Source organism: Parambassis ranga, chromosome 2 (genome assembly GCF_900634625.1).
Source record: "Parambassis ranga chromosome 2, fParRan2.1, whole genome shotgun sequence".
In the NCBI taxonomy this organism is placed as follows: domain Eukaryota; kingdom Metazoa; phylum Chordata; class Actinopteri; family Ambassidae; genus Parambassis; species Parambassis ranga.
In genome coordinates, this window is record NC_041023.1 from 10,944,010 (window position 1) to 10,963,289 (window position 19,280).

At 42.8% G+C, this 19,280-nt stretch overlaps 1 protein-coding gene across 1 annotated transcript in view; it reads left to right on the forward strand.

The window, feature by feature from the left end:
- pag1 (phosphoprotein membrane anchor with glycosphingolipid microdomains 1) overlaps positions 1-19,280 on the forward strand; it is a 36,726-nt gene that overhangs the window by 13,976 nt on the left and 3,470 nt on the right. Inside the window, exons 2-7 of the mRNA XM_028399507.1 lie at positions 10,719-10,757; positions 11,869-12,100; positions 12,372-12,429; positions 14,907-15,003; positions 15,252-15,421; positions 15,648-16,073. Of these exons, the coding sequence (XP_028255308.1) occupies positions 11,913-12,100; positions 12,372-12,429; positions 14,907-15,003; positions 15,252-15,421; positions 15,648-16,073 (939 nt within the window). The 5' untranslated portion in view covers positions 10,719-10,757; positions 11,869-11,912. The remainder of the gene's footprint in view (positions 1-10,718; positions 10,758-11,868; positions 12,101-12,371; positions 12,430-14,906; positions 15,004-15,251; positions 15,422-15,647; positions 16,074-19,280) is intronic.

The following is a 19,280-nucleotide window of genomic DNA, read 5'->3' on the forward strand; positions in this document are numbered from 1 at the left end:
CCTGTCAGCAGAACAATAACTGTGGTGGCCACATAGCTGCTAAGCTAAACGACAAGCGTAACCACAGTTCAAGGCCAAAAGGAGTCAAAACACAGGAAATTGGCTGCTGTGTACTTTCGTTTGTCTAGACTTGTTCCCACTAATTAATGCCAAAGAGGCCCCTGGTGGATTTCTGATCTCAGAGGAGTCTGTGCTAAACGTTACTGTTGCATATTGTCTATCCTGTATTTTGAAGTGTGGCAGTGTTTGACCCATTTGTGGCCCCCAGGAGTATGTGCTGCAGCGTTAGCCCTGCAGTAATCCACCAGCGACCCAGAAAGTCATTTCTAGAGCAGGTGGTTATGTGGGCCATAGGCCTAATAACATAACAATGGCATCATATGGCAGAGTAAGTGTTAAAGTGTTTGCCCTTCTGATGAAAACGTATTCAAATTTTGTTACTGACCGCTGCTCTGCTGCTGGAACTCTGAAGTGCGTCTTTGGTACAGATGTGCACACACATACAGGACTGTACGGTGGTCCGCTGTGTGTGTGTGTGTGTGGGACCCATGATGACAGCTCATGTCACTTATCCAAACATCCATAGGATAAAATGAATGCAGAGGATTAGGCTGCAGTGAAATGAATGTACACACACACACACACACACACACAATTGTGAGTTCAGTAGAGATAATAAGAATAATGTTTTCTGAGTTTTTCATTAAATTGCACCCCCCCCCCAGCTCTGACTTGAGCCTTGTAATTCTCACTAAACTGTCTGTCTCCTTATTTTTTTTTTTACCCATAATTCCATAAGATTTTGCCCACAGGATGTTTAGTACTAAAGAAAAGGGTAAAGGTTGACATATTTCCCAGCATGCATCTGCATTCCTGCAGGCTCTCTTGGGGCTTTTTTGGAGGACAGTGTGGGGACAGTAAACTAAGAGGACAATCCCAACAAACTGCACTGTTCTCTGGGGCATTTTTTTCCAGATGAGGCCCTTGTCTCACGGCCTCTGATGAAGCACTTTGAAAGTGTGTGTGTGCATGTGTGTGTGTGTGTGTGTGTGTGTGTGTGTGTGTGTGTGTGTGTGTGTGTGTGGGTGGGTGGGCTGTTTACATTCCACTGATTCCTCGTGGGAATCCCATTCTCGATCCTCTGTTCCCTAACTGTAATACCCAGGAAGGTGTATATTGAGTGTGTGTGTGTGTGGATATTTTTAGTCTTCTCTCTGCAGCAGCACCCTCTGAAACTGTACTGCAGCACAAACACACACATCCTGATGAACTCTTTAACTTTGAGTGGACTTTTTCTTGTGTGACAAAGAGGGAATGTGATGTCGATGTGTAATAATCCATAGCGTTAAATTAAATATTCATAATCCTGCATGCATTTTAAAATTAAAGACCTGTCCTTTTTTCTAATCTCAGCCCTCTGAGTGAGATTTCTAGGAAGTCTTATACAACAAATTTGTTGTGAGAAGTGGGGGGATTGAAAATGTCAATTTTGTACTCAAGCAGCTTAGGGCGCAATCTGCAATCTCTTCTCTGGCCCTGTTCATGCTGTTAATTCCTCCTTAAGGGATGATTTTTTATGCTCCTTGCGGTGTCAGCTGATGGTAAACTGGTTGCCTTTTTTATCTTCCTCTTAATCTCCAGGAGAAACACAAATGTTCTCTTTTAAATATCGTTGTATGTTGAAGTTTTTCAGCATCTTTTTTAAGGCAATATATCTGTATATCTTTGAGAATTTCTTGCAGTGTGTGGTGAATAACATCCTGTCTGCCCTGACTCACAGTAATTCATAGACACTCAGGAGGTTCTTAAGTAACCAAGTCATAAACACCAGCCATTATCACTGTAATATGATGTCACATGTTGCATTACACATTTCACCTAGGGTGAGAAAAAAAAAATCAGCATCATTAGCTCGAGTAGGGTCAGTGCTGTGTGGAGTGGGTCTGTTGTGCAGAGTGTGTTAAGTGTCCAGGGCTCTGCTAATGGCCTGATATGATTTTTTGCGGTGAGCCGCGTTGAGAGATCATTTACACAAGTTGTAATGTAGTGACTCTTGATCTTCAGGGGCACTCCGTTCGAGTGTGTGTGTGAGGCAGTGCACAATAATATATATATGCACCTGGGCGACAAACTGAAAAATGAGTAGAATGAGTCACTGCGGAATTAAAGGGTTAATAGTTAAGAAGAAGTGCAGCCAAACACTGCAGGTGCATGTTAAACCACCTCCAGATGTAGTTGTGCATGTGTTTTAACATTAATCAATGGATTTCGCCTGGAAGACTGAACAAGGCCCTTGTTGTCATAGCTACAATAAAAAGAAACTCCAAACACACAGTCAGAAAAATATGGGTGGATGCGTTTTGATAAGCTATCTCACAGATCACTAAGCAGTTCTGATAGAGTATTTGAGTGCTTGAAGCACGGGGACTGGACTTGTTGAGTCCCTTAAAGATGTTTTGCTGCTTCTCCAATAATAACTGAACAAAGTCTCATGTTGACCTGATGGTTTTTTTCTTCATCATAATTCACTTCATGTGTCTTTCAGGAATCCTCTTTGCCTCTCAGTCTCTCTGTCACCCTGTGAGTAATATCAGCCCTCTCTGTCCCACTCCCTACACACATCATGCTGCATTATCCACCCACTGTGTCAGGACTGATTTGCCACTGGCCACCTCAGCTTCCTTGAAAGTGTCGGAGTGTGAAGGTGCCTGGGTTGCGTTTTCCTCTCGGACTGGCTTCCTGCACACTGAGTGCTTTAATGTATTCCTTCGCGTCGTTCCCTCCTTCTTTCTCCCTCCATCTCTTTCTGTCACACTTGATGTCTGCCGCTTGTTAATTGGTTCATCTCTATTCAAATGTCTGTCTGTGTGTATTTTTGTGTGTAAATTCCCAACTGTGTGCGTGTGTGTGCCTAAACAATTGTGTAGATCCATGTATGACTGACAGCAGATTTTCCGCCACCAGCAGGCATTCTGTTTACAGCTCTGATGCACATTTGGTTGGTTCATTTGCTTTTCAGCTCTCCCTCGGGACACCCTGAGCCACCACCATTAACTGATTTGAGAAGGGCTGTGGCAGCCACCGCCGCTTTGTAAATAAATATTCTACCATGTTATGTATTTATTATACATGATGCGACCCTCTAGTTTATGCAGCTGTTGAATGTAGCAAGCAGTGTGTTGCCAAAGAAAGAATAGCTGCATGCTATTGTGTCTTATTGTATCTTATTAAGAGCTATATCTACATTGTATAATCTGTATTTTAGTGACAAACACTGGGACTGACTGACTGGTGGTGTCTATAAACAGATGTCTGCATATGATTATGCGGTCTCTTTGACCACAGAAAATCTGAAGGGCCCATGTGGGACCTGCTGCAGTTCTGCCCCTCAGGCCCCTATGAAGGCTCTCTCACTGCAGGCATCCCCACCATGCAAGCCCACACAGGCTAAGCTAACAAGGCTGCAGCAGTTTTCCCCTGTATAATAATGCCTTGCACTATATATGCCAGTTTCTGTCCTAACGTCCTAATGAAAAAGGTTTTTTGTAGCTATTATTAGTGGTATTTTAAACTTTTTTGTGGACAAAATTTTAGTTGTTACCAAATATAATAGGAAAAGTGAACAAAAAACAATTCTGTCCTAGTGTACTCTTTGTTTTAATTCCTCCCCTTCTAGTGCCTGAAAGATGGAGCAATCCTCGGCTCATGAAATGAGAAATCAAATGGAATTGAGAAAAAGGTGAAGGCAGAGCTCTATCTGCCTCATGCAATCTTCCAGAGTTGCTCAGGCGTGCGCTGGTTGGATTTAAACAGAAATCTGAAGATTGCTCTCTGAAGGTTGCCATCTCTTGCAGCATCCCTGTCCACCCCCTCCTAACTCTTATAGCCATCCCCCCAAGTGTCCGCCCCACCCCCCAGCTTCTGATTGTAGATATGCCCTTTGAGTCCCTGCAGGCTTCCATATTTTACCATATCTTTGTGGGCTTGCAGACATGTTGCATATGCGATGGGCTGGTCTGGAGAGGCTCTGAAAGTACAGAGGTGAGAGAACAGAACAGATGACAGGAACAGAACTTTAGTAAAAAAAACACAGGAGAGGGAATGACGGTAAAAAGAAATGGGGGGTGTGTTGTTTGGTGTTAAGGAATCTGTCTGTCTGTCTGAAATTGGGCTTCCACTGAAAGGTCACACACTGGATCAGTACGTCCTTCTATTCCCTTCAAAATGAACACATTAGTAAAGCAGACTTTCTTTTTAACATCAGCCTCCAATGTCTTATATTAACAAGGGTTGGAAGGGCTAGCCCGCCTCCCCCGTCATAATAACTCACCCCATCTGGGTCATCTAATAACCCCACCCCTGCTGTGGTTAGATCCTTGTAAAGATGGATCACATTTCCATTTCAGCCGCTCACACACAGACACACACCTCTATTAATTCTCCCTTTTGCCCTATGCCTTTTGTCCAAAAGACCAAAAGACTGGTGTCACAGGAGGAGATAAATGCAGCACAGCGTGGCCATGTGCAGCAACGGCAGCTTCAGGGTGTGGCATGTTAAAAAGACAAAATAATAAGATGTGTTGTTTATACAACTTAGATGGAGAAACTGTGTGTGTGTCACCTCATTGCTATAAAGGGGAAGAAGATATGCTGGCATCTGTTGCATCTCATTAGCAGCTTTTAGAATGAATTACCTCAATGGATTTCTCACACACATCCACACACACATAACATCCTTCATCCTATTCCATCCACCCTGATAATCCCTTTATCTTGGCGGCTATTCAAAGCATAGAGGCCAATGCCACTGAATAATGATGTGCTCGTATCTACTCCTTATTCACTCCAATGCTAATCTTCATCTCAAGGTGACAATGATGGAGACATTTTATGCGTGCAGTCGTTCAGGGTGGAAAAAATCTGCTGTTTCCTAATCAGAGTTGTGTGCATCAGCTTGTCTGACAGCAGTTAATATTTCCCTCAGAAGAGGAGGAACATTAACCAAGACACACACCATAAGACTTTAACAGTTCAGCCCGCCCTCTGTCTACTTTACATTAGTGGGGTTTTTTTCTATAAAGGTCGATTACCATGTTAGTGACAGTTCCTGAAATCAATACAACAATCCATCTCTATGTTTTTTTTCCACTCTCCATTTACATATTTGGATGCCACGCCTGGCTGGTTTGTTTAATCACTGTACATTGCTCCACTGCACAATTACTGAAGTCGCTTTTGTTTTAGCATTTTATTATTAGCTGCTGTCACAAAGCCAATCAATCTGAGACAATGTTTTTTTTTTTTTTAGCAGAGTTGGGAGAATGAATAGTGGAGAAAAAAAAATGTGTGGGCGAAGGTTTTAATACTGATAATACACTTCTGTTTTCAGAGAGTGTACGAAAAAGAACCGAAACTTAAAGATGTAAGCAGGAAACAACTGTAAGGAGCCTGAGAAAGCATGTGGGTGAAAGAAGGGAAGGAAATAGAGAAGTAGAACTGAAGTTAAGAGTATGTAAGTGTAAGTATGTGCTGTGGAAAGCTTTAGCTCCTTACACTCACACACACTGTTAAGTTTAATTGAATGCTCACAGAGTAAAGTCCTAATGATTTTAAAACAGAGCAGCTGCCTCAGGCTCAGAGGGCAGATAAAGTTGAAGAAAACAACAGACTGAAGACTTTAAGACAAGTTTGCACTATGTGCTTTTTGTTCAAGTGAACAGCTCTTATGGTTTTCAAAGTCACAGAAGATGCCAGAGGTGGTCCAGCTAGTCAATTAAGTTAGTGTTTGAACACAGCAGTTTGTGCTTCACTTGTGTTTGAGAGAAATGTCTGCAGGCACTCCAAAGACCCCGGGTCATCAGTGTCCTTGAAAACTGGCAGTGGAAGACAGGAAACGTGGCTTTCCCATGACTTAGCGTAACATTAACTACAGGCTGATTTTTACAGACATGCACACGTGTTTACACAATCCTGGCACACATGCACAGAGCCTCTGTGGACTCTAATGTCTCAGTGGAGGTCAGGACAGGTCAAGAAACGCTAAGGGAGAGAGGAGCTTTGTCGTTTACTGTGAAGACATATGACACATGTTGCTGTTTTTGTGGCCTTGCAGCTGGTGAGCATTCAGGAGCAGGACATGCTTATATTTGAAATCTTTTGTGGGTATAGAGGGCTTATAAACAAGAATTACTAGGAGGATATAGTGCTACTTCACATCTTGCAAACTGTATAACCAAAAAGAAAACATAACAACAGTGGCGCAGTGGTTGTCTAGTAACCGGAAGGTTGGTGGTTCGATCTCAACTCCTCCCTAGTCACTGTTGTGTGTTCATGGGCAAGACACTTCACCCTAGCCTGTGGCGCGCCTTGCTAGTCATTGTATGACACTGCTTGGCAGCAGCCGTAAAGAATTTCCCTCTGGGATTAATACAGTATCTAAAATAAAAAAAAAAAATAAAATAAAATGATGATGGATCACCCCACATGTGTGCACATAGGACTGGTTTAATCTCTTTATATCAGGAGGGGAATCATTTATCTGCTTGAAGAAAATGGTTCATATTTCCTTTATATACGTCCCCAATGGAAGATCAATACAAATGTTACGGCTAGTGGATACAGTTACTGTATCTCGTTATGAGAGAGGAACACAGTCCCGTATATGGATGAAGATAAAACCCACATATCCGTAATATGAGGAAAACGAGGAGCCTTGCTAAATTATGCAGCTTCAATTTCCCCATTTAGGGAAGATGGATATATTTCTCATGCTAAAAACCATTAACCCTTTGGATGGCTATTGTTACCATGGCAACACTGATGTGTCCCCTTGATCATGAGCACCTGTTTTTTCATGCTTGCACTGACACTTATCCACGCTGATGTCTACAGTGATATAACACACACCTCATTCGTGCGTGACACTTGTAGGTGGCTCTGTTAGCGCCCTGCTAATAGTGTCTGATTCAGGTGCGTGTGTCCGCCTGCATTTATATACTTGATTGCATTGTCTCAGTCAGAGCAGGGTCCCTCTCACACTGCAGCCTGTGGGGAGTTGTATTTCATTAACTCTCCCTGATATGTGTGTGTGTGTGTGTGTGTGTGTGTGTGTGTGTGTGTGTGTGTGTGTGGTTGTATCACTATGACTGTCATCCTGTATGTTCTTTCTGCTTTCCTTCCTTGTGTTTCTATTGCAACATGTTTTCTTTATCTGAGTTGCCGTCTTTCTCCTGCATCAAATCACATTCAAACACTTTTGGACACTCTTATAATTGTAGTGTAGGTTCTGTACATCTCGATTACTCCCCCCTCTTTTTATCTTCTCTTGGCTGCAGTCCCCTATATCCATTGTCTCCCATCCCCCATCTCCCATCTCTCTCACCCCCCACCATCCAAATGCCCCTCCGGTCAGGACACAAGATGGTCAGTGGTGTGTGGATTTCATGCTCTTTGTTTTTCTGTTTTAAGATGGCCAACTGTCCACACAGAGAAGGACCTGTGATGAAGACTATAACACATTAATATGTGTGTGCCGGAGTGCATGTGTTAATCATGATGTGCATTGTTGTGTATGTGTGTGCATGCACATATAAGATTTGCATTGATTTGCAGGTCATTGTTTATCCTTACCCAGCTTCCTATAAGCAGCTTGTTTGCACTGTATGTCTACAAATTTTTGGAGAACATAATCCAAAATAGTGCTTTGTGTGCATTGTTTTTTGTAACAATAAAACCTGCTTCATTTCCCCAAACGATACACAGTAAAACATTTAAAAGCAGCATAGCAGAAGTACTCATTGTTTGGAATAAACTGCAGTCATCACTTTCTTCTCTAACTGTGTTTATAATCGTGCAAATGCAACTTTGCGCTCCCTGCAGAGCTCCACGCAGGCAGGACTTCTTTAAAGAAAGTTTTCGTCTCTCTCCCCCCTAAAAACTTGGATTATTTAGTATTGTGGAAATGCCTCCGGCTCTCCTTTGAGAAGCTTCCTGGGGCTCATTTCTCAGCAGCGGTGCAGCTGTAAACCCTCCCTGTCTGCGTACCCTCAGAGGACCCTGCAGAGGGAGGTGTCACACCGCTACAGAAGCATCCACACAAACTGAAGCACTGCTTTGCCTGTGGATGTTACATTTTTTTCTCTGCTATGCAACAGACGAACTCCCACACACACACACACGCATAGCCTACATCTTTTTTTCTGACTTGCATGCTTCACTGCAGGGTCAGGTAGAGGCTCTGCCTGTGGAGCAGCAGGACTCAGATGGTTTGGTTTTTTGGCTCTATTTTCTTGCATGGATGGTTCTGCCATGATGAGGCTTGTGGTGAGCGTCAGGTCCGTGTGTTTCTATGTGTACAGCTGGGTGGGGGTAGGATTTGGATTTCTGCCTTTAATTTCCCCAAACACATTCCTTTTTAAATGACTTTTCCAGTCAGTTATTTTCTGTGGCATAAAACACAAGCCGCACTGATTGTCTCCTTTCCAAGGCTTCTGTTTTCCTTCATCAAAGCCTGGAAGCCATGAGAGAAAAAGAATGACAGTGTATGAAAATACAGTTGTAGTCTTTGGCTTGCTGTGTGGTATCATGCAGAGAGAAGTGGTGGCCTGTGAGAAGCTGTCCACAGTGCAAAAGAGCCTTTATGTATTGCATTAATCACGTAATTAAGATGATGAACCGGATGGTTTATATTCCACCCATATTTTCTCCTCAGCAGGGAAATACATCAGTAATGTTATCCAGGACTGGGTCTGTGTTTATACTTAACAGGTTTTTTATACCATTTCTGTAAAGATGGCACAATCTGTTTAGAGAGCAGAGCTTATAAGACTGGGACTACTGGACTGTTAGATGCTGGCAGCAACTGCAAAGAATGCACTCACAATGTACTAAAACACAAAGCAACAGCAGGATAAAAAGTGTTTGCATTTGTTTGCATGCATTAGCAACTACAAGCTTGTGGTTGTATCTTAAGTCTTTAATACTAAACCTGGGTGTGTTTTCTCGCTGTTACTTTGCTAACTTTACATTTGTAAGACTGTGAAAGTGTTGTTCTTTTTAATATTACACAACCACATCGTAAAGCCTCAGAAAGATGAGAGTAATAATAACCTCATTATGTAAAGATGTCTCATCATCATCATCAGTGCCTTCGAAAGAGTCAAGAGTATTTCAACCATGGTGTGTTGAGTGTTGTGTGACAGAATGTGTTAGTAAGAATCAAAGGAAAGTATGCTGTATAGTTTAGAGACTGTAGCAGTGAGGAAAAGATAGAAGGCAGAGCTGGAGGTAGCAGAGTTGAAGATGTTGAGGTTCTCTTTAGAAGTGACGAGGATGGACAGGATAAGGAACGAGCACATCAGAGGGACAGCTCAGGTTGGCTGTTTTGGGGACACAGAGAGACCAGATTGAGATAGTTTGGACATGTGCAGAGCAGGGATGCTTATGATGGCAGAAGGATGTTTGAAATTGATGATGAAATTAAGCTGCCAGGCAGGTTAAAAGGAGGTTAAAGGACGGCCAACGAGGAAATATATGAATGTGCTAAAAGATGACATGGAGTTAGTTTGTTGGTGTGAGAGAGGAGGATGCCGAGGATAGTTAGGTGGAAACAGATGATTGGCTGTGGTCACCCACGACCAGAACAGTCGAAAATAGAAGAAGAAGAAGATGGTGTGTTGAAATTCAGATTAAGAACCTCCCAGAAAGAACAGAGAAAGACTACAAATATGGCTGCCATTGAAAAAAATGTTGTCTACCTGTATTTGAACCAGTTGAGGGAGGAAATTATATTTTATTTATATGATGTCATAAGGGGAATAAAAAAAACCTTAAAATGCTCATTCAGAAACACTCAATAGAGAGAGGAAAGTATTTTAGGTGGACTTTGCATATGTCCTTATTAAAGGTTGACATTGGCCGTTTATTCTTGATGCCTGAAACAGCAGCAGAAATGAAACCAAACACAGCAAAGCTAAAAACAAGCACGCCAACAAATCCACTAACCCTCAAATCAATAACCTACCTGAACACCACCATCTTTAAAAAACATTTCTGTGGATTTATTCTCTTTTTTTTTCTCTCAACCACCATAAATAGCGCTGATGGGTAGAAGGAAATGTTGCCATGGTGACGCAGTGCTGTGGCAGCCGGTAATTATTCTGGTTTAAGTGCCAGCAGAGACATGCTGGCACACAGTGGCAGATAGTGACACCTGGACGGTAGCCGCTCAAAAGAGGTCGGATTAAGAGTTTATCAGACAAGACCTTACAAAATTTTGAAGACACACCTAATTAATTTAAAACAAGATCAGAGAGATCAAGGTCAAAAGTGTGTCTTCCACTTGATGCAACTGTGGGGGCTGTAACTGAAACACTGCACCTTGGGGAGTGTGTGTGTGTTCACAATATAAAATGGCAGATATGTGTGATATGATATAACTTTGTAATGATTATTGCCTAGTATTATCTTCTCAGTTACATGACTAATCAATAAAGTGTGTGTCCTGTATGTGACTTCCTGTTGTTCAATACATGCTTGATATGCATATTAAAACACACACAAACATACTCTCTCCCACTCCCACTGTATGCAAACATAAGCTTAAAGTCCACACACACACACTCGCAGAACAACACCACCCTCCAAGGATAATATTCAGCTCAGTGCAGTAATCCCCCCCACCCACCCAGCTCTTCTCATTTTTATCTCCTCTCTTCCAGACGAGGCCGACCTGACTAATCATCATCCAAGGTGTCAAGGTAAGGCTGCTTCTCACAGCCACTCACACTGATAGCAACATGAGCCCCGGTGTATTTTTCATCATCATGGGAAAACACATCCGACGCTCTAACAAAAACAGGACTTCCTCTGCGTCCTTTGAAAGCAGAAGAAGAAGTTAAAATAGGATTCTGCAGCTCTCCATCTGATTCGACACAGAACTTCCTTGCTGCTCGAAAATGAGGAGCAGCTCCCACACTCCCCGGTCACATTAGCATAGGCGAGCTGAGAGACACACAATGGAGTTTTTCACTGCCGGAACAAATACACACACACGCACATACACATTACTCCAGACAGGAGTTTGGTTCCTCCGGGGAAAGATGGATTGTCATATTTTTGTTACTGTCATGTCGACCCCTGTCAGGTCTGCTGTAGGTGTCTCTTCAGCTGATTGAGAGGAGGAGGACATTCAAAAGAAGGCAGATAGATAGATAGCCACAAAGAAAACACTCCTGACTTTTCTGGGGTTTTTTCTGCTTGCTGTCACTCATCGTTGTATGTCATCCTTTCATTCCTGCTCCACACTGTCTGCCCACAATAACACGCAGACAGTGGGAGACAAGCCACCCTCTCCACCCTTACTTGCCAATTTTTGGTCCCTTATAGTATCAACCCAATCTCATCCCCTGCCTCACCACTGCTGTGACTCACTGCAACTCCACACAGCCCCATAAATCATCCATGATAAAATCAGGGGTTCCATCAGTTTAGTGAAACCCAACTTTAGCTGTTAGACAGAGACGTGATGAGGGTTCTGATGCTGTGCGCAGAGCCCAGACGCCAGCTGTGGAAGCTCTGGTGTGAGGGCCACTGCAGTAGACTGAGGCAGATCGCTGTCTGCACTGCAGTCTCACGCTGCTCTGCTCTGCCACCTGCTGGCCATGTGTGGTCATAACATGCAGCTCCGCAGCTGGTGAACAATGAAAAGAATAGATACATTTATTAGAGAATAGGTCTTAACAAAACAGAAGAAAAGACTAAGATCAACAAATATTTCATCCTACTTATATGTCTGTGTGAATGATGGCTGTAAAATGAATATCTTCACACTGCAAGGCATCTATCTATGATTCTGTTGTGTTTACACAGCCGGTACCTGTCAGATGTCCTCTACGCCCACAGTGTGATGTGTTATGGCTCCGGTGCTGAGTGGAGTGTGGTGGGGGCCGGAGGCGGGTGTGGTCCAGTCTGGGACAGAAGATGCAGCAGGTGTGGCGTCCTGGCTGTGGAGTGAGCAGCTAGCCCTGGTTGTCACCCTCAGCGTTCTCACTGGCCTGGTGATGTTCTCTGTCCTGCTACTGCTGTGTGCGAGCTGCCAGGGGTGAGTTCCGTGTATAGTTGTTGTCAAATAATTTTCCATGTGTTGTTTGTGTATCGACACATTCTGCTGTGTCAGCGATCAAAAGCAAATAAACTTTGGTTATTGGAAATGTGCACCTGAGAGCTGCCATAATTATAAGTACAGTATAGCACAGTGCTGCTGCCCTCAGGGGTAATAGCGATTTAACCATTTATAGTACAGACTAGGGCTCATAAGGGTAATGCTAGATTGTTTGCACTCACATTCATGTAACATTCCTTTCACCTTTTAGGCAGAAGAAAGCAGCTAATGGACATCCGGCAGGAGACCACGAGAACCTAATGAATGGAGTGAGTTTGAGTTTCTTGTACCTCTTTGTTAAAGATCATCCATAACATTAAATCTGCTGACAGCTGAAGGGAATACTGTTGATTACAATGGTACCTATAGGTAGTAGGGAGGCAGTGGTTAGGACATACCAAGGAGGTAAAAGCAGGTGAAAATATTTCACTATTACGACACAAACAAAACACTTTCAGCCAGATTATTATTACATGCATAGCTGAGCATTTATATTCATTTTGTGTGAAGCCATAAATGTTTTTTTTTGTTTAACAATTTGATCTAAATGCTAAAAAAATATTTACCCAGAACCATCAATGTGCACACACACACACACACACACTGTGGGAGAGTAACACGTCTGTAATCAGGCTCTGTAACTACTAGAAAATTAGGCTTTCAGATTGGCTGCAAGCCTGAATAACACACACACACGCAATGCTCACACATCTCTGCTCTGATATCCCATGACACACACACGCACCCTCTGACATTTGCCTTTTTGCCCACTTCCATCACACTGACACAGAGACACACACAAACCAAACCTCCCTGCACATGGCTGACTGACAGCCTCCAGTAGTTAACGAGATTGTTTCTAAATTGCCAGCAGCTGCTGATGGGGAAGTAGTTACTCCTAAAGAGCACATGTGAGAAATTCCACAGTGGGTGTTCTCATATCATTTATTATTTATTTTTATGTTGTAGTCTGTGCTTCTTGAGTTATTGAGGATTGAAGACAGACCTACCCTGACAAGGAGAAGCAGAAAAAAAATCAGTATCTATTGTTGACCCTTTCTCTTTTTCTCATGCCCCAGTCATAAAGTGAACACTGTGTCCTCTTGTACACCATGTCATGGACAACGACTGTAATTACGAACTACTATAATATTGATGCTTCAGTAACCAAGCAATTTAAGTGTGACAAATACCCGGCTTTCACAGGCTAAGTGACATCCACTTACTCTCTTATTCTGTCACTTCCTCTGAGGCCTTGTGTTTGTGTATGTGTGTGAGTGCACATATACATTCCTCAAAGCCAAGTGATTGATATCTTCACAGTAACCTTTAAGCAGTAGCGTAATTGCCAGGCGGTCAAATTGTTTCAAGAGGGGCCCATTTGTATGATGGACCATGTCACAGCCCGACAGGTTAAATGGGGGTCTTTCTCTTGCGGATGAGTAGATTAGCTCCTCCTGACTCACCCTCAATCTGTCTGACTGTCTTTTCCTTTGTGTCAGAACAATTGGCTTGTATTCTCATCATTCATTACATAGATTCTTTGAGGTTGTAAATAAATTCAAATACCGGTATTCTTATTTTTCCTTTGGCCATTCCTGATTTTAGGCAGAAATATCCTGCATCCTCACAAGGTCATAGTATTAAAAACACAAGATCTGTGAATGTTGAACATTTTGGCCCAATTACAACTGTCAATATGAATTTATTAAGATTGAGATGGTGTAAAGGTGAGATGCTTGCATTTTTAAAGCAAATTAAACAATGAATGAATGATGTAAGGTTCACAAAATAGTTAAAGATTACATCATTGACATAACTTGTTATGAGTAAAAGTGGCCACCAGGTGGGGTTGTGGAGCTTCTAATGCAGAACTTTCTGCTCAGAAGGTAAACAACAAACCCAAACAAAGAAGGAGCCATGCTTGCACCGTTTAAGTGGTTGTTGCATGTTCTGATCTCTTAGTGACTGAGCGATAATTATGCATGTAGGCAGAAGTTTATGTGTAAAGTGCATGTTGACAATTCATGTCTAATATTGGCATCAGCTCAGCAAATCCTGCCTTAATTAGCAGCAACAGTGTTGATTCTGCTCCGTAGAGTTTGACAGTTTAATTAAAGATGCTGAATTTTTCCACAATTCCATGATGTGTGAGACAGAGAGGACACGTTTAAAAGGCACAATGTGAATCCCTGCCAGTTTCAGAGCCGATGTTCTGTAGCGCTGGGCTTCCTGCAGACTGGAGGAGGATAAAGCAGGAAGCCACTAAATTCCCTGAGGGTTTCCACAAAAAGTATCATCCTCCTATGGCTTTCATTGATATTCATGTGACAGTACTTACATTAGTTTACTGAACTGTGCTTAACTTGATGTTAGGGTCTCATTAATCATCAGCAGAGATCGGTTCAGCTTTCTCAGACAGAGTCTGTATGTATATATGTGCTTTCTTTGGGGGTTAAAATACAATACATGTAATTAAGTATGCATCGCTTTGTGGTAATGAGCTTAAAGTACAAAGAGATTCTGCTCCACAAAACCTGAAGTCCCTGAAGAAAATGCTTCAAACCGATTATATTCTGCTGCCAGTGGGTGAGGTGTGAAAGTCATTCATCATGACTATGAAGGATCATCGATGGATTTCAGGATTGTTTTCAGTGTGACATGAATTTTTTATGTGCATTAACAGGAGATTGATTTAAAGCTGTGAGTGCAGCAGTGACAAACATCTTATCCTTTTGTTGTGCAGGTGTCAGAGAGAGAGATGATCAGCCAATCAGCAGACAGTCCAGTGACTGATGCCGCAGTCAGTAGCTCTCACAATGGTCCTCTAACCAGCGGTACAAGTAAGATGACTTCTTCTCTCTTTACCTCATTTTCTTGGTGTCATTTGCTCCACAGCTGTTGTTATGAAGCTTGTTTGCACTTTGGGTTACTTTCTACTTCAGCTGTTGTTTTGTTTGGTTGTCTACGTAACGTTCTTAGTCATTTGTACCTGGGTGGATACAAAAATGTCGTCTCATTACAGAATGACTATGAAGTAATTGTGAGGAAATACCACGAGAAGCTGTTTAAAGCTTTGTTTTTTCTCCAGTCCTCACTGACACACAGGACACCAGTCCCCAGTTGTCAGAGGAGATGCTCTCCAGCCAATCAGAACTCAGGTCATCCAAGTGTCCTCAGGACCGTGAGCTCCCCAGCATCCCTCCCAACAATGCCCTTATCGGGAACGGACCCCCAGCCTCAGGGGACAGCACCTATGAGGTCAGCACCTAAAGGCATCTCTCAAAGACAAAAGCGTTTTTATTAGATTAAAGCTTTGATTGGTTAGGAACATGTTGCAAGAGTGTGGCCGATTAAAACTGAAACACTCAAATGCATATTGCCTATTTCAAACAGTAGAGAATCTAATCAATTCAAATCTAAATTTATTTGTCACATAGACAGTTGTAGATAGTAAAATGCATAGTGAAATGTTTGTGATATCCAGGTGGTGAAGGAGATGGCGGCGGCATCACGTGATGTCAGTGTTGAGGACTCCCTGTACGAGACGGTAAAGGAACTCAAAGACCCCCCTGTGGAGCTTGGCCTCCCAAATGGTACCATCCAGCTGACCCCCGACGAACCTCCACCTCACCTTCCTGCCCTTCTTAATGGCCGCCTCAGCCCCTGCACTCCTGAGCGAGGGCCCCTGTGTGCAGGGGTGGAGTACGCCTCTGTTGACCTGAATAAGAAGAGCCGTCACAGCGTTGACATGGAGGCCAGAAGATGCTCTGATAATGCTCTATCACACAAGCCTCAAGAGGAGCCTGACGAGGATTTACCTCCACCGGTACCGAAGAAGGTTCTGGATGAAAATGACAACCAACCAGTGGTGATGAATGGGCTGGTGGGAGTTGGGCTGCAAAATGGAGAGGTAAGGTTCACTACATTCTAAAAAAATGAGTCATGACTTTAAACCATCAGATGACCTTTGACCTATATTAGATTTCAATTGCATTCCATATTGCTTTTCCAGTTCATGCATCTGCATGTTGGAGATCAGTCATCCACTTAGCAACATTTTGTAACAGATTCAAACATAACTAGCTTAAGATGAAGATAAGAAAGGAAGGAAATGTGTCTCACCATCACATTTATTATCTGCTAAGCTGCCATCTAACTAATGTTTTAGGGAGAGTGGCAGGCTTAAGGAAGAGAATTTGATGGTGAGAGAAAAAGGGCGTAGGAGTGAGGAGAATGAAAATTGGAGCTGGAGTTTGAAGAGCAGGAAAAAGTAATAGATGAAACAGAGATAGTGACGGAGAGATGATGATGGGAGATTGAGTCAAAAAAAATGGCTAAAAGGACCGGCAGGCAGGAAAGGGTGAGGGAGAAGGAGAGTGAAGAGTGAGAGACAGTGACAAAAAAGAAACCCAGCAGAATACAGATGAAGCCATCAGCACTTAAGAGGAAGGTAGTGAAAAAGGAGGGGTGATAAAGAAGAAAGAGCATTAGAAAGAGGATCACATAGATAAGTAAAGAAAGAGGTGGGATGGAGGGGTGAAAGGAGGAGAAAAGCCGTTAATTGTCAAGGACTGAACAGTGCAAAGCAGAGCTGCTGCTTTTGCTCTCAGCGTGCTGCCTTCCACAAGCTGAGATCGCACACACGAACGTGCTTTCAGAGCTAGGAAAGAATTGCATCAGACAAAACGTCACATTGTCAGTCTGCCACAAAGCTGTATGAAGCTGTTCTTCTCCACAGTCCTCTCTTAAGTTTTGATCATGTCTGCTTTCTGCCTTCATTCACGAGTGTCCCGCCTCCTTTCAAAATAGTTCCAATGCTGTGTTAACACCCTCTGTCTTCTCGGTCCCTCCTCTCCCTTTCCTCATCCATCTTCTCCTCTCTGTTCCTTTGTCTCCAGTGTTTGCAGCCAATTAGTTAATCACTGCTGCTCGTTTGGACAGCAGGCAAATGTAACCTCATCTGACCTCCAGTATCTGTGATGAAATCTTCACTGTTCTGTATCCACAGTCCACAACACAGGCAACCACACACACTTCAAAATGTACTCTTTTATACAACCACCCACAAATGTACATTTTACATTTTACACACACACAGGTATTACAGCATGTTTACTTATATCCTGCTACACATAGACACCCCCGGGGCTGATTTAAGGTTAACCATGATTCCCTGTGGTTTACGCCCATGTATGACCAGGAGTTGTCTGTGATTTGTCTTGTCTTGACCGTGTGTGCAGTGTGTGTGTGTGTGTGTGTGTGCACGTGTGTGTGTGTGAGCCTACTGTGCACCAGCTGGCCACCATCACTATGACAGTTAGTCTGGCTTCATGATGGATGATATGGACTATCGAAACACTCGCTCCATCTCTGTCACACACACACACACTCAGACACACACACACAGATGAATTGTGCATACACTGTATGTAAATGTCTGGGAGGGATCCCCTCAGGTTGTAGTTTGGTAAATGCTGCACACTTACACACAGACACCCACACAGACACCCACACACAGGCAAGTGTTTTTCCATAGTTTAACATTTACTCCAGCCACACAGAATTACACCCAGCCTCTCCTTTGTGACCTTTCATTCACAGCTTCTCTGATCCTGTGCAGTCCTTGCAGTTATTGGACTACCGTAAACAGCAGCAACACTTGTATGTAGTCATTTGCTTGTGTGTCGCCTATGGGCTTTTTATATGAGGTGCAGGAAATGAATTTGACCCAGCCACCGGGCTGCTGGGGATATACACCAGGGACACAGTCCAGGCAAACGGCATGTCAGCACCGACGAGCTGCCTGTCGCTAAAGAGAATCATTGCTGTTAGACAGAGGATTTGTGAGATAGAATATAAGATGTAGATTATATATTTTGTATTAAGAGTTAATGTACTCGGGTGACCACATATGGCTCCGACAACCTGAGCTGATTTATGTGTGACACATGCATCACCCTGACTGACACATTGACACCTGAGCCATCCATCTTCTGAGGCACCTGTAATCAGCTTACAGTCACACTTGCTTGCCCTGTATGTCATTGTATCTCCTACGTCTGTATAAACACATTCAAATAATCCTCACATGCGCACATGCAAGCATGTCACGTCTTATGGTAAATCTCTCCGATGCATAGTGACACAGAAGCCTCCACATACTTTCACAGGTATTTATTTTAGTTTCATAATATCATATTTGTTTTTAACCAATTAATTAGAAGTAATACTGGAGCCAAGTAGAAGTGAGGGCTTTACATTAGATGGACTGTGTAAGTGGACGCAGGTGACTGGGCCAAGTCACCTTGTTTGGTATGAATACTCCTCTGGGGGCGTTCTGTCTAATTGGTTGGCTAATTAAAGTGAAATGAAAAAGGCATCTGCTGCATAGTCAAGTGCACTTTGGATCTATAAAAGTAATCATGTCTCTAAACATGCCTTATCCATAAAGTAATCATATTGATTTAGGTGCTTTGAGTATAAAACGTATCTGTATGAAGATAGTACCACATTCAGCTCGGGCAGACAGGTTGATGGATGATCTCCGTGAGCAGGTTTTCATGTGGTGAAGCTTCTGTGGAGATGTGTCCTCAAATGGTACCAAGTCAACGGCTTTTCCTTTTGTTTTTTAATGCATCTGCAGCCACCATTCAAGGACTAAATCTGAAGTTTTATCTGTACATAAAGTAAAAGAAAAACAAATATAAGCAATGTTTTCCCTTTTCTTCCCTTTTTTTATGTGATATGAAGTATTTAGTAAGTGCTGGCAGGGATATTGAGGTTCTTGTTAGACTCCTGAGGTGTTTTGTGCTGCTGTCAGATGTGCTTTGTTGATTAATGACTCCCTCATTGATCATAAGGCGAAGTGGACAGGGGCTGTGTGCAAAAGCATCACGCTCTCTGTCGCTGCTTATTGACTTCTACTCAATAACTTTTGGAATGAATGGGTGGTTATATAGAACATTAGCTTCATATGTATCAGGATAAACATAGTATATGCAGCGCATGCTTCTCTCCCTCTGTGGGGAATAGTTTAGAATTTCACTATTGATCATGCTTTCTCTCGTATTCAGAGAGATTTTCGACTGGTGTACATGTTTTTGAAAACTTGTCAATA